The 17,017-nt window shown below is 30.9% G+C and overlaps 1 protein-coding gene across 1 annotated transcript; it reads left to right on the forward strand.

Annotated features, from left to right (window-relative positions):
* The first annotated feature begins 10,295 nt into the window (after nucleotides 1-10,295).
* On the forward strand, nucleotides 10,296-11,143 carry LOC119682594 (putative gustatory receptor 58a). Its single transcript, XM_038096072.1, has 2 exons — nucleotides 10,296-10,848; nucleotides 10,902-11,143. The coding sequence occupies exons 1-2, from the start codon at nucleotides 10,309-10,311 to the stop codon at nucleotides 11,070-11,072; spliced, it is 711 nt and encodes a 236-aa protein (XP_037952000.1). The 5' UTR covers nucleotides 10,296-10,308; the 3' UTR covers nucleotides 11,073-11,143.
* The last annotated feature ends 5,874 nt before the right edge of the window (nucleotides 11,144-17,017 follow it).

Here is a 17,017-nt window from a genome sequence, read left to right on the forward strand (position 1 = left end):
TTTTTTTTTTTTTTTTGAAATCCATTTATTTATTACAATCTGTCAGGAATGAATGACAATAAGTAATATATATAAATTTAAATCGTAATAATGGTTATTACGATATAAAAAGAAAGGCACGTATGGACTATGCCCAGTGACATATCCATATATATTTAAAATAAAAGTGTATTGTCTACATATACATATTTAAAATGTCTCGCGATGTTTTTCTTCTCAGCCTTGTAAAGGTATTGGAAGGGGACATCAGTTGAGTAACCAGAGGGTTTGGGTGCATATATAAGCGTTGAGCGTAATTCTTTAAAATACTTGCTATTTCTTCCTTGATTGTTCGAACATGTAATTGTTTATGTAGCTGTTCATTCGTTATATACCAAGGTGCGTTTGTGATCATTCGTAGTGTTTTAGATTGGAAGCGCTGTATAATTGCCAGGTTTGAGTCTGCTGCAGTACCCCATAATTGGGCCCCATAACTCCATATAGGTTTAAGTACAGATTTGTATATAAGCAGCTTATTGTCGAGTGACAGTTTGGAATTTCGGCTGAGGAACCAAAATAAGTTTCGTAATTTAAGACCCAAGGCTTTACGCTTCTTGAATATGTGCGATTTCCAGGTTAGCTTACTATCCAGATGTATGCCCAAATATTTTGTTTCTACAGCTTGTGAGTATTGTTTATTAAGACCGGCGGGCACGTAGAACGTTTTGTAGTGAATGTTACCTGGACAGATTTTGATTCATTCGGTTTAATACGCCAGTTTATCATCCAGAGAGCAACATTATCAAGGCAGGTTTGAAGTTTGGTGAAAGCACGGATTGGGTCACTGTCAACTGATAAAATAGCTGTGTCGTCTGCAAATGTACCGATAACACTCTCATCGGTAAGGGGAAGATCCGCAGTAAATAAAAGATAAAGCATTGGTCCCATTATGCTACCTTGAGGTACTCCTGCTTCTATATCATGAAGTACTGTAGTTTCGTTTCCATGCTTAATGAAAAAGTGCCTAGCCGAGAGGTATGATTTTATAAATATGAAAAAATTTAGAGGTAGATGCAGTTTTAGTTTGAACAGGAGGCCCTCATGCCATACTCGATCAAAAGCTTGTGAAATATCTATAAATGCCGCAGTGCAATATTTTTTACCATCTATCGCACTATGGATATGTCTGACAAGTCTATGAATTTGTTCTATTGTGCTATGTTTTTGGCGAAAGCCGAATTGATGGTCAGGTATGAGTCTGTTTTGTTGGATAAACGGAGTAAGGCGCTTTAGAAACAGGATTTCCATAACTTTTGACAGGATCGGAAGTAGACTTATTGGGCGATATGATTTGACGTCTTCTGGGCTTTTCCCTGGTTTCGGTATCATGGAGATTTGCGCTATCTTCCACTGTGGCGGAATAAACCCCCTTATTATCACAGCGTTAAATAGATGAGTGAGAAATACAAATCCTTTTGGTGGGAGCTGCTGCAAGGCCATGCCTGTGATTAAATCGTATCCTGGAGCTTTTTTTACTTTTAACTTTGTTATTACATCTCTAACTTCATTAATAGTATATCTTTTAATTGGAAGTTCCAATTGATAAGGCTCTTATAGAAAATTAATCCTTTGATTCATGACATCAGGCATATTTTGGTTATCATTTGATTTAAAGACCTGGTCCAAATGTAACGCAAATGTTTCTGCTTTTTCAATATCGCTTTTTGCCCATGAGTTGTCGATTTTGCGTATAGGTGGTTGATAGACAATCGGTCTGTTGTTCTTTTTTATGGCTTTCCAAAGGGAATATTTTGTATCACATGAAGCACTTAGGTTTTGAAGGTATAGCGACGTGCGATTATTGTTATACTTTAAAAGAAGGGCTTTAACGAATTTACACAGTTTGTTTAAGCGAGTTTTATCCGCAGGGAATCTCGACTGTTGCCAATGTTTTCTCATCCTACGCTTTTCTTTAATCAGGTATCTAATGTTAAATGGATAATCTTGCTTAACACTTTTAGAAATTGGTGGAGTTGATTCCCATGCAGACATTTGGACACAAGAGTTGAAATGCTCTACTGCTTCAGTTACGTCAGATTCAGTTTTTAACCTGACTTCGGTATTTAGACCAATTGAAATTAGTTGACGGTAACTATTCCAGTCAGTGTTTTTATTATGAAGAATACATTTTTCCATAATTTCACAGCAGTCATTGAGATTGATTATTATTGGCGAGTGGTCAGATGACAAGTCGAAATTGGACTTACAGGTAGTTGTTTCAATACGTACCCCCTTTGATACCGCAAAATCAATTAAGTCAGGTATTTTTCTTCTATCTGTTGGCCAATATGTGGGTTCACCTGTTGAGATTGTGTGGAGGTTGAGTACATTTATTGCTTCGAAGAGTTGACGTCCTTTTGGAGATATTAGGCGGGAACCCCATTTTAAGTGTTTAGCATTAAAATCTCCGCCTACTAGGAACCTAGATCCAAGCAGCTGAAAAAAATGATATGTACATATCTTTCGTGATACTGTGGCGCGGTGGGCTGTAGAGTGATGAGAAAGTCATGTCGCCTTCTTTAGTTTGTACTACAATGTTTGTTGCCTGGATTTCATTCTTGCAATATGGTTTTGCTTCATAATGTTTTATCGAGTTCCTTATGAGGACAGCAGAGCCACCATTTCCTTTACCACTGGGATGCATTGTGTGATAAAGTTCGTAGTTCGGAATTTTAAAGAAACTACGCGTCGTGAAATGGGTTTCTGATACTAGCATTATGTCGACCTGGTTTAATTTTAAAAATGCTTTTATTTCGATAGCATGTTTTGATAGACCATTAGCGTTCCATATGACTATTACTAAATCAAGAATTTTGTTTAGTCGTCAAGTTGATCAGTAAATTTGTCATTACTACGATTTGTTGCATCATTTGCTTCAACAGTGATGTCATCTCACGGAATTCTTCCACAAAATTATTTGGAATTGGTGAAAGCTTCTCCTCTGTTTCGCTACTGGTGTCTGACTTCACTATTTGTGCGAATGTTTCAGGTGAATGAGAAGTCGTGATGTGTTTTTTGTTTAGCGAAGGAAGAGGATTTTCTTGAATTTGTACTTCCGGCGCCCTAGGTCTTAGTTGGGGATACATTTTTTTTTGCAGGTTTTTATATATTTGACATCCTTTGTAGTTGGCCGGATGATTTCCTTCACATAGAACACATTTGACATCATTGGATCTGCTTTTCCTTTCGCAATTTACAGAAGCATGATTTCCAGCGCACTTGATGCATTTAGGTTTGCGGTGACAGTATCCTTTTGTGTGCCCATACTGTTGGCAGTTTGCACATTGAGGGATTTCCCGTTTCGGGTGAGGTGGTTCAAATGTAACTGTAGTATACAAGAGTTTCTTAACCAAATAAATATCCTTATTATTTAGGTTTGGTGCAAGTTCAATAATAAACATGGGGAGAGGTTTACCTGACCCTCTACGTTTAATGTTCCAAACGTTTACAGCCGTATGTTCATGCTCCAGAAGTGCATTTTTGATTTCATCAATATCGGTTGAATGATGCAAATTTTTTAATATAACCCTAAAGCTTCTCTCGGTTTTTGGTTTGTAAGTGTAGAATTCAGTGTTTTTGAGCTCCAACTGCTTTACAATGCTTACGTAAGAGTCAGATGTAGAAGGTTGAACTCTTACTTGACTTGGATTTAGCACTTTTAAGTCGAATTGATTTGCCGCATGTTCGTTTAACACATCTATTAGAGGCTTGATGCAATGTACCTTATCAATAAATATAGGTGGAGGTTTCATTAATTTTGGAACCGTATCATTATTTTTTAACGATTCTTCAGTTTCTTCAGAGTCATCTTCCTGGAGATCTGCGTATCCGTTTGGTTTGACGGGTTCATTTAGCCAGTATGAGTCTAGCTTGGTTTGTTTTTGGCTTACTTGATGATTTTTACTTGGACTATCGCGTTGACGTTTACGGTTATTAACTACTGTCCAAGTGTCGTTAACAGAGGTTTCGTTTCTGGTGGCTGCAGCTTGATTCGATCCTTTATTTTGGAGGAGGTTATTTTTTTCTTCATTATACAATTTTTGAAGCTGTTGTTGAAGTAGTTGAATTTGTTGTTGTATATTTTTCACCTGAACTGATTTAGCCTTTTTCTCTTTTAGATGACCCGAAGTCGCATTGCTTGACGCCTGCCGCGTGTTCATATTAGTTTCTTTGCGTGTATTGGATAGTATTGTTTCGTGTTGATTTGGTGAACTAAGTTTTATATTATCGTTTTTATTATTTATTAATTTAATTTTGTTAGCGATGGCGATTTCACTAGCTATTTTTGTTATGCTTGATTCGATTTTTGAATTTTCTAAAAGTTTGTTTGGGGAATTATTTATTATTTTAGAGTCATCAGTGTTTAGTGTTATATAGCCATTTAGGCCATTTTCACTAATTAGAGAGTGCCGGCGTACAACTTTTTCGTAATCGCTCATACAATAAATTTACAATATTTTTACAGAAAGTTTATTTAATTTTATTTTAATTATTTAAAAATTTAAATTTATAAATAAGTAAATTTATTTATTTTTATTTATTTATTTTTATTTATTTTTATATAAGTTTGTTTTATTTTACTTTTAGTAAAATAATTGAAAAAAAATAAATATGTAATATTTGTTTATGTATTTAAATTTAATTCTTGAAAGTTGTGGCAACACTACAAATATAATTTCTTACTTTCGATCATATGCTGTCTCTATCAGCTGTTTGAGCAAAACTTAATTTTGATTTATTTTGTGTTGGCTTTGTTATTTCTTTGCAAACTTAAAATTTAATTTGATTAACAAAAAATTTTTTATATTACAGAAAAACTGATTAACACCGTCCACTGGCACTGTTTTTTCACAGATTCCTTCATTTAAGGTCTATTGTTCAAATTATCATAACTTTGAAATTTAAATTTAACTATTTCTAATCAAAAAAAGACAAAAGTTACGGAGTGAACACTTTTTGCGCGCGCTTTCCTAATAATAATAATAATGATAAAATATGATAAATCCAATTGCTTTATTTAAAAAAAACTTTTAAAATGCAAAATTATGTCATGAATTTTTACAAATTTTCGTTGAACTGTTATCAACAAACCTCCAACCCCTCTTTTATACAATACATTAAATCTATATGTTTATATTTATATTGCGAGTTGAATTGTATTTTTATTGGTAAAAGTTGTCATACACCAATTGGGGAGTATGCAAATATGTCACAAAAAGTACAAGTGCCATCCTTAGTATTATTTTGTGTTCTATAAATCGTTGAGTTGCTATCGAATACCGACCACCGAAAACCCCATTTTTCGTCGAATACATTTGAATTTATAATGAGCAGATAACAAAAATAATACTACATGTAAATAACGAAATAAAATGAAAATAATTGAAATTATAAACATACTATAACCGACAGCGACTGGGACATTGTCACATTGACAACTCCAAATAAAAATTCACATTTAAATGGAAATGGAAAGACAATTGGTCACATGATCTAAAGTGGAAACTTCGAATAATATTGCAAAATTCCACGCATTTCGATACTAATTTGACGTATAGTCTTTCTCTGTGGTTTCCCAGTATATGAGAAGTGCTGGAACATATTAGTATGGACTTCAGTAATAGTTAAGTTAAGTATGTGGTTATACATAAATATGTGACAACCCAGAGTACTGAATGGATTAACCAGGCAAATAGAAATATTTTAATTAAAATAAATATTTACCACCTTTCAATATCCTTTGTTGTCCTGTGAAAATTGCATGAATGACACAATTTTCTAGTGATGTTTGCTTGGCATAGATTCGTATGCAAATTATTTTGATAAATATTTGTTGTTAATTAACACTTGGTTTTATAAACATAACATATGATTATGTGATTAACTTATTATCAGCATAGAGTCTGAGTACTTAAGGTTATTTCACTAATAACATTAACTAGCTTATCCTTTACTAATATCTACAATATATTACTCCAGGTGTTGTGCCTGGTGGATGTGCACAATGATTAATCGTTGAGATGTATATATTTAAACGGTTGTTGTTAAGATGATAAAAAAATACAGGTAAGAATTCCTTTAAAACGTATGTAATAGATTATTTGCAAAACTGCTAACTTAATTAATACATATTGTTTGGATAATTAGACAAATATAAAAAACCTTCACTCTAGGTCCGTACAATCTAATTTGATCTGAAACTGTAACAGTCTTATATTTGAGCTAGAATGGATAAAATTTGATTTACCTACAGTGTCGTAGCCAGGATTCTCTCTGGGACCATAAAATTTAATTTGATCTAAAATTGCAAAAGAATTGTGCCAAAAGGTACGGTAATTTTTTTGCAGTTCACTAAATTAATTAAAATAAAATTATATATACACGCATTTCCTTATAAATAATTATATGTATAAGAAGTATACTTATTAATGTTATTTTCTAGATTTTCATATAAATGCACTCTTTGTTCAAAAACTAACAGTTAATCTGTTTATAACTTTTTTCAATCATTCTGAAGATATTTATTAAAACTTCTAGTTAATATTAGTAATAAAATAAAAAAACATTTATCAGAATTGCAAGTTTCAATAAATTGTTATTACGACCAATCTTCAATACATTGTTTTATTAATACTGGATACAATGTATTAACAATACAATTAATAAAGGACACAATGGTAATTCTACAGCTTACAAGTCTATGGAACAGGTGGCCTAGCATCAAATCTTGTCAGACTGCAGCAGAGAATTCAAACTGTTTGGAAAAGTATGGGCCGATTTCTAAAAAATTGAATCAATTTAAATAGTTCTTAATCTAAATAAATTTCATATATTAACTGGACATATTTCAATTAAATATTATTCCAGGCTTGTTTCATTGTGAGATCGAATGCAATCAAATATGCATTTATCTTATCTGTTCATTTTCTGCAATTGTAAAGAAACGATTACAGTATTTTTGTATAGCTTTAATTGAACTGAGTAAGGTCTAGGAACTTAAACTAGGAAATACTAAAATGTTTTAAAAATGTCTTTAATTATCCGTGTTAGTTAGATGTGTTACTCTATGAATAGCACAATGGGACATTTATGTTGTTATGATATACGACTGATCTTTCTAATACACAATCTTAATAGCACAATCGTAAAAAAAAACAAACAAATGCTAATCGGCTGAAATTTTTTTCTCTTTTAATTTTTGCAATTCAATAACAAAAAAAAGTCTTGATTTGAATCTTGTTAGTATAATACTAACAAACGATTTTCTTCACACTAATTAAAATTAGATTGCTTGTATAAATATAAATGATACTTAATTGCAACTGTCTTTAGTGTTGCTCGGCTAAATCCAATCGTTATTTGTTCTCAAATCGGTTATTTAGCTCAGTTATCTGGATAACCTTAAACACTTACCCGTTCACGAAACCTTTGAGTATTAAGTCATGAGAAATAGTAAATTCATTGGTTTCGTCTAATATGTAATATGTTTAATATAATAAAGATCTAAATAAACAATATATAAGCCGGTTAAGCAGGTAAATATACGTCTCTGAAGCAGTCAAGCTGTAGGAATGTAATAAGTAGTAAGTGGTTAAGTCAGCAGTTAAAGAGTTGCGGTCGTGACTACATTGTCTCTATCTATTTATCGTTAATTGTTAATCTTAATAAATATTTGATTAAAGTCATTTAAATTATTAATATTGATTTGTGCTTATCATACATATATATACATATACATATATATAAGTCGGTTGTGCAGTTAAGTATACGTCATTGAAACAGTCAAGCAGTAGGAGTGTAGCAAGTAGCAACGGTTAAGTCAGCAGTCAGTCAGCAGTCGGCAGTCAAGTAGTTGCATTCGTGTTTCTTTAATAATTTGTTTTCTTTTATTTTTAGAATTGTTAATGCGATCAATTATATAAATAAATTGTTCATATTTACCGGGTTTAGTTTGTTTATTTAATATATAAAAATAATAAAAAAAATTATACTTATTTTCTATTAATAAGATAAAAAAAATTGCTTTTTACTAATTAAAAATGTTAGTTCTTTTTTACATATATGTTTTATATAAACATATATTTATATATATTACTTATTAATATAGATTGGTTTTGTGTCTTTATACACGATTGCATGGTTCCAATTGGACAGGCTTCAGTTCTTGCCACTTGCAGTTCAAAAATTGTTTATAATCAATTAAACCAATAAAATTTGTCAAATACCATTAATGATAAAAACTTGGTAGTATCCGAAAAACCTGTGTAGTTAATCCAAGAATTCACTTGATCTTAGATTAGAGAACTATTTGGATTTTTTGACACTATAACCCACTTATTTTTAAATATTAACTAGTATTGTAAAATAATATATTATATCCATGCTTAAAAATAATCTTAATAATTGGTATTGCAGTAAATTAATATTGTGAAAATTATTTTTATTGCTCTAAAATTATTAATAACCTCAGTTATAAGTCTTAGCGTCTAAAGTATCTTCTTGGTGCTTTAAATAGCGATCTCATAATGTATTCTATAAGTGTTTTATTCGACAGATAAGTCCTATTGAGAACCACAAGAAAGATTTGAAATACCTACTAAGTTTGTTTAAAAATTAAAGATTTTTCGTATTATAAAACAGATAACTTTCAGAGTTTTTTTTTTATAAAAATGTCAATATTTTTTATTTATTTTATATCTATTTAAGGTTAAAAGAAACTTAAAAAAGCACTTTTAAACTCACACAAAGTTTTTCTGTTTAAAGTTGGAATATTTGAAAAAAGAAAATATATTTCCTTCTCCCACTTCTATTAAAACTGTACTGTGCCCAGAGGAAACTTTTTATGATTCTGATTTGTTCAAATTAGCGTGAAATAAAATTTTTATCTGGAAAAATTGTTGAATTAGTAACAGGAATTGCAAAATTATTAGAAATAAAAAGAAAAAAACAAATTTAATGTGAAAATTAAAATATTTATGATATATATGTTAATTTTATATTTCAGAAATAATGTTTTACTTTTAAGAATTTTAATGAATGACTGCTTCTTGGCAGTCACTTTTGTAAATATGAATTCCATAATTTATAAGTCATATTTTTAATGAAAAACGAGGCATAACAACTTTGTTCATCTTTACAAAATCTGTATCTTATTTCTTTCTATGGAATTTTCTATCTGTCATGTGCCACATTCTTACCAGACAGACACCTGTTAAATCTGCACTTTTGTTTGTTTGATCTCGGGGCGTATGAGTGACAATATTAAATGCTCAATAGTTTTTCAAGACAATAAGATTTTTATAGTAAGATTAAAGAATTAATTCTTGCTTATAAGTCACTTTGCAGGAGCGCACAGTGTGTAGTTATCTATTGGAATTTATTGCATTAAACTTATTAACGTTATTAAATATTAAATGAACTAAATTTTATGAACTATAAACAGAACGAGTGTAAGAAACTCCTTTCAATTTCACGCTTTCCAGGAAAATACTAAATATAAACTATACAATTAATCTGCTTATAATAATTGCACTAGTGGGAGTAGCGTATAGCAAAAAGAATTCAATTAATTTCCAAACCACCTTTGTTTACAATGTCATCAAATACTCATAAAAAAAATTAAATTATTTAATAACTGAATTGTTTGAACATTTCTGCCTTGCGCAATATTAATGGAATTTTTGCAATTTGGCACGTCTACGTACTTCACGGAATGCCAACGCAATTCAGTATGAAGCGAGAATGTTTCAAGATAAGTTGCAAATTTGTATCGCCAAATTCGTGTATTTCTACGCGATTGCTTTTGGCTTATTACCTGAAAATTTCGATAAAAATCACAAGTTCTCAAACATCATTAGCAAGTTTTACATCAGCTACAGCTTCATTTGCCATTGCGGCTGCATTGCCACTTTGCCACTGGCGGCGTATATCAACCATGAAGGCCAGTTGACACTCGACATCATCAAATGGGCCAATATCGTTACGAATATTTTTAAAATATTTGCCATAGTTGTGCTTGTCAAGGAAACATGGTGCAAGCGTGCACAATTCATTGAAACATTTGAAAAATTTCAGATACTCGCAACTCTTCTCACAACACTCCAACAGAACACCATTCTGAGTAACAACTACGCCGCGACAAAAATGAAAAGTGTCACATGACATATAAACAACTTCGTGATTTTTAAATTCATCACATCTGCTGCCATAACATTGCTGACTATTATAATTTTCGTACAGACTAACCCAGAAATAGATGGCACCGATCCTATGGTTTTCCTAAACTACGCTCTTTTGACCATAATGTACACAGCCATGGGTTTGTACTTCTATGCCTTCTGTCAACTCTACAAAATATTTGCATATATCAACATTGCACTACGCAGCTTGGGCAAGCAATTCGGTCAACTGTTGAGCATTCGGCATCAACAGGTTCTTGGCCAAATACCGCTGGAGGATGTAACGCGGCATTTGGGTGTTCTAAACGGAATGCATTTTAATTGCTTTTGTTTAACGCAACGCATTTTCCACCTGTGCGAATTGTCTTTCGCTGCAATTTTCCTGAGGCTCTTCACCACAAATGTGCGCGTTATTTATCAGGTGGTGTGGTTCTTAAATCACGACATCGCCGCTGATACGTGGATTTTAGTAAATACCTTCACAGTGGTTTTTTTATACTCCTGGGATATGTTCCTGTTGATGCGAGTCATTGATGACTTGCTCAGTGCTTCTCGCACCACCGCTCACATTCTACGCCAGTTCACCCACAATGAATTGCAACTGCAAGCGAATCGGAATTGCATTCAAACGGTGAGTAAAGTGTTATTCTACTTGATAAGTGCTAAGTTTTGAATTAATTGCAGTTAACTATTTTTGCTGATTATCTCAGATGCCATAAACTGAGTTTTTTGATTTGCGGATTTTTCCACTTCAACAAGGAAGCGAGTTTGAAATATTTCTTTACTGTGATTGTACAAGTCATTGTTTTAGTGCAGTTCGATATGCAGCGGAGTTTACACAACGCAGAGCAATAATGAATTTCAATGTATTATATCGGAAATGAATGTTATTGAAAAAAAATAAAATGTTTAAAATATAATATATGACAGAAAGAGAATTACAAATTACAAAATGTGTATTATAGAAATAAAGATATAAACTTTGGTACATATACAAAAAATAACATTTCGAGATTTTCTGAATTTTTAAAAGTTATTGGGACTCATTTACTGTAGAAATACTATATACTCTGAAGATATTCTGAATTTTTAAAAGTTATTGGGACTCATGTACTGTAGGTATACTATATACCCATACTGTAGATAGACAGATATGAATATATACACAACAAAAATTTAGGTTGAAATTTGAAATGAAGTAACGGGACCATAATATTAGTTTAGACAAAATCTGACATTTTATATACTATGGAAAGATGGATAAATACATTCAAACTTCCTAACTTAAATTTTCTATAACTGGAACTAAATAGAGTGCAACTGGGATTAAAGAGCAAATTGCATACAATTACAAAAAAATTCTTTAACTCAAAGTCTCCATAAGTCGAACCTTTTTTTGCAAAGTGATACTCGAGTTATGGAAGTTTGACTGTAGATAGATGTATAAGAAGAACTTAGGCTTTAATGTGGAATACAGTACTCTGGTCATCAGATATTTTGTAATCAGATATTCAGATATTTTGTAACAGAAGCTTTCATGCAATGCAACCTATTTAGTCTAGCATAGAACTAGTTAGTCAAAAGGAATGCGACTCTTTCAATTAATGATCTTTGACACCTGTAGATTACGTAAAAAACAAAGTCAAACATTCACCAATTTTGTTAGTCTATGCTCAATGATTGCCATAGAAAGGGTCGAAGCCTTTTTTTTTATTATTATTTTATCTATTAATTATTAGGTTTATCAAAAATGTTAATATGGTATTGTAAGCACTCTCAAGATGCAACACAATGGACCTCATTGGTTTTGGCATCGCATTGTCTCTTATAATATGTAATAAGGTTAGTCTCCATATTATTAAATAAGTCACTTGTTGGTAAATTTAAAGTGATCATAAATAAAGTTTAAGTACCATAACTTAATATCTGTATTTCAACAAATACTGCACTTTGAGCTTTGTATCATTCTTTTTAATTCAGAATGGCGGTATCCTATTCAGTTATGCATAATTTGACAAACCACAAGGTAGTTAGAGCTGTTACTCAAACGTGTTTCCTTGGTCTGTACTCTATTTTAATTTCTTCTTTTACTTTATATAACTGTGTATTAGTAACTCACTGTAATACTTTAATAGTAGTCCCAACACGTTTTGGAAAGCCCTGTTCTTGTATCTCTCCATTTGAGTTTACAATAGTTCCCTACAGTTCAATACCATAAACCCAGATCGCTTTCAGTAACGTTTTATAAATAATTATTTTATTTTTAACTGAAAATTTTAACTGCCGTATTATTAGTCTATACAAACTACTTAGATTAATGCCCATCGTGAACCTTTTGTCAGGTTCCAAACTAGACTATCTAGCTTTTGCTCTTGAAGTGCCAAAACAATGTTTGATTAACTGAAGGAGAGCAGTTATAAAACGATATTGATAAGACGGTATTGATTTGGCTTCATTGATTCTTATTTTTCAGTTCTTGAGCTATCCTGACATTTTATCTAAACTAGCTAGTAACGTACTTAATACCAATTGTAACAGTTTCTGCGGTATCATCTGCAAAAGTACCAATAACAGGATCTGACGTAGTTAGTATGTATAATATATATAATATTGGGCTCAAAACACTATCTGATGGTAAACTTAGCATCTCATCTGATTAGATGGGTTAGAAAATAAAATAGTTTGTTGTTGCAATTCACTGCTGTTCGGAACCTTTCTTTTAAATACAACAATTTCTATTAAGTAAAATAGTTACTGCCATTTATTTATTATTATTTATAATATTAAATTAAATTTGATTTTAACGTCAATATGAGAGTAGAGACTATTTTTGCTTTAACTGAAACTGTGGTTTTAATACAGAGGTTTTGAACAGTAGTGAAGTACAACAACAAAAATTATTTTAATTAATTTAAGTTTTAGCTGACCATACAGCTGTTTCGAGTATTGCCAAATATTTAAATAATTCTTGTATTTAATTATTGTTAAATAATTTTTTTTTGTTTAACTCCTGCCCTGCCAAATTGGAAGCTCAAAGTCAGGGTTTATTAGCCAACTGATCCAAAGTCGTACTTGGTTTTTATGTATACAAATTTTTTTGAAGTTGTTTCTAATTTGCTGTGAAAGTTTTATTAATAATTTCATTTGCTATGTTTATATTAAAACGAAACCATATAAATATAATTGTTGTTGTTCACAACTGTTCGTAACTTTTCTATAAAAAATTATAGTTAATTAAAAGATTAAGAATGAAACTGCTGCCATTAATCAGAATGAATCGGCAAACTTGAGAATAAATTTTAATTTTTAAAAATTCACACTCTTCTAAACTTTAATATTATTTGTTATTTTTTATTAAATCTCATTTTTGAACTCAACTATGGTGAAAGGTTATTATTTTAGTAAAAGAAGAGTTTTGGGTGATAATATTTCTTATGCGTATTTTCTAGGTTTAACCCAATTCCGTTAAGTATGGGTAGATTGTTCAAAAATATTTCAATAAAGTACTTAACATAAAAAAGTACTTTGATTGATTTTTTTTTTAATAAAGTATTCTGACTATTTAAATATTTTGACATGTTGGTATAATTGAGAAGAAATCCGTTAGTTTAGTCATTCGAACTTCTATATAGTCAAACTTTCATAACTTGAACTTCTCAAATTTTCTATAAATCGAACTTAATAGGGTACAATTGGGTTTAGAGAGCAAATTACATAGATTCACAAAAAAATGCTTTAACTTGAAGTCTCCATAACTCGAACCTTTTCTTTGCAAAATGGTGCTTCGAGTTATGGAAGTTTGACTGTATGTATATTCAGCATTTATTTTTTATAAACTCTTTTTAGTATTTTAGTATTTATATTAGTTAAAATTAAACAGGAAATTGTATAAAGAAAACATTATGTTGGCTTAATTATGAACATTAAAAGTAATAAAATCACTCACAATGTATAGAAAAATGTTTTATTCTTGTAATTAAAACATAATGTCTATGGTGATAAAATGACAATAGCTCTCCATTACCCCCGAAAAATGACACATTTTTAACCGAAATGTGCTGCTAAGTCAAACAATGTGGCATATACCATAATTTTGGTTACTAACTTCATTATAATTGGACACAGGGACAAAGGAATTCTTTTGTTGGTGTCCTTTTGTCATGTTTCAGATAGGCAGCAATTTTAATTTGTTTATGAGTGTGTTTATGTGTTCCGGTGGCATGGTTGCTATCAACATACAACAGCAATGGTTCAATTCTTCTATTAATGCTAACAACCCAGCGCATAGCAATCAGCCAACTCCCACTACGACAAAGTAAACCATACAAACGCTATCATATGTACGTACGTACCCACATTTACAACAGTTGCTAATAATAACCCCCCACCTCTGCAATGCAAGCACAAGACTTTATAAGGTTTCAAATTTATTTACAAGTTATTTCTGGTCTTCAATTCATTACCCGCTTGACTAGAGTTCTTATTATTTTGTGTCGCCTCCCACTGCCGCTGCTTTCTGGGTGCCACCCAATGTTGCAATACAGCACGGAGGATAGAATAGCATGAGGCAGTATAATTAACACAGGACAATAAATGTTATTATCTTGTAGCATATCTAATTAATAATAACATTAATTAGTGCAGTAAAAGGATCAGTGGTCAGAGCGAGGAGCTGTCATAAATTCAATTCAGTCATTGCATTGTGCGGCGCCATTTACGTCTGTTTGAACTAAATTCGGAACTGTATTGATAAGGAATTGTACTGATAAGGCATTAGGTGAACGAATCCGATTTGCATTATAACACTTGCAATACGAGTGTTTGGAGTGATGAATGCAAGCATCTTTGAAGTGTATGGTTTGTATATAATTAAAATAATTGTAGAGTTTAAGTGGCACCTGTAAGCTAATAATAATTGAGAAATTCTAGGAATTTAAAGCATACTCTATATACAGCAGTTTTAAAGTTCATTAATGCAGTATAAAATTATTATATATTTGTAAAAAATTTTATTTAAGGAATTAGTTAAATAATATTTTTGTAGGAGAAAAGGAAAATTATTAATTTCATACTATTTATTTAATAAAATTTTATTAAAAGAAATAGTTAAATAAAATTTCCTGTAGTATAAATAAAAATTAAAAAATTTATTGTAATTTATAGTAATACTTGTTATTTGCTTAATGGTAAGATTTTTATGTACAACAAATAAATGTTATAGGAGTTTTAGGCTTCTCGTAGTTATTGGCGATTATTACAAGCTAAACTTAATAATATTCAAGCTTTACCAAAAAAAATATCCCTACATTTTTTTACAGTAGTGAACTACAACAACAAAGATTCTTTTTATATTATTTTAATTAATTGAATTTTTGGCTGACCATACAGCTATATCGAGTATTGCCAAATACCTATCATCAGTGGTCTTGGAAATATTTCTTGTATTTAATTATTCGTAAATAATTTTTTGAGACAGCAAGTACCAGAAAACGAACTCGTGCCCTGCTAAATTTGGTTCTCATAGTCAGCGCACCTTACTGACCCAAAGCCGTACTTAATTTTTATGTTCGCACATTTTTGTGGAGTTTTATTATTTTGCTGTGAAAGTTTTATTAACAAATTCACTTGCTGTATATTATTAGATTATATTAGAACGAAATCATAAACAGCTGTAGAATAATTGAATTAATTAATCATATTTTAATTTTTAATTGTTAAATTTCAATATAATTCTGTTTGTAGAGGTATTATTTGTTGTATGATTTGTTCTTTCTTATGTATAGAACCTAATCTAGGAACGTAATGCTGAGAAAGTCATGCTGATGTTACTCCACAAGTGGCACGGGCGAGACCAATATTTTGTGAATGAAATTTGACGTCAAATTTTTCAGACGGAAGCGACTATTATATTTAATGGAAACTAGAAACAATGTATCAAATATACTAGTTTCTATTAAATATAATAGTCACTTCTTTTAAACGTACTACTTTTTCATGGATTCTATTTTAATGTCTAATTGTAGTATTTAAGTCTATGGCTAACATATTTATCATCCCAGAATAATAAGAATAAATCATAAAATATTGAATATTAAAATATATGAAAACAAAATTATGGATATAACTTCTTCAGGGTTTTAGATACTGATGTCAAACGACTGGTCACAACAAATTTTTAAAATCACAGATAAGCAAATACATGCAATTTAAAAATGTGGAAATAAAAGAAAATATATGTCCAATACCAACAGAAAAAAATCTGTGTATGATATGATTAATAATTAATAAGAACTGTATCCGAAATGTATCCAAAAATATATTAAGATAATTTAAAGCTCATCGCCTGCACAGATTTCATTAATAAGCAGAAAAAGTGGATGGAAAGGGGATGTTGAAAATGACGTGAGAAAAATTAATGCGCAATGTAGAGAAGCAGTACATGGTTCTATAAGTCCTCTGATAGAGTAAAAATATTTACCATCACTTATTATACAACGCAAATGCTGTAAATGTTAATTATAAGACTGGCTTGGCTGTTTTTTTTATAAAATTGACTGCAGTTATGAATGACTACAGATTTAGTTATGGAGAGTACAGTTTCATACATAACGTGGCGTATGTACATACCGAACGGTATATATATATATGTACTGCAGTCTGTGTGTTAACAAGGAATTCTACTCATCATCAAAGTAAATTATATACAATACTTCTCTTCTATATCCCACGCTTCATCCCTTGGCTGTAGCATTAAACTTACAGAAAGTTAATATTAATTTTTATACAAACAAGTGGGTGTG

This window comes from Teleopsis dalmanni, chromosome 2 (assembly GCF_002237135.1).
Source record: "Teleopsis dalmanni isolate 2A chromosome 2, ASM223713v2, whole genome shotgun sequence".
Classification (NCBI taxonomy): Eukaryota; Metazoa; Arthropoda; class Insecta; order Diptera; family Diopsidae; genus Teleopsis; species Teleopsis dalmanni.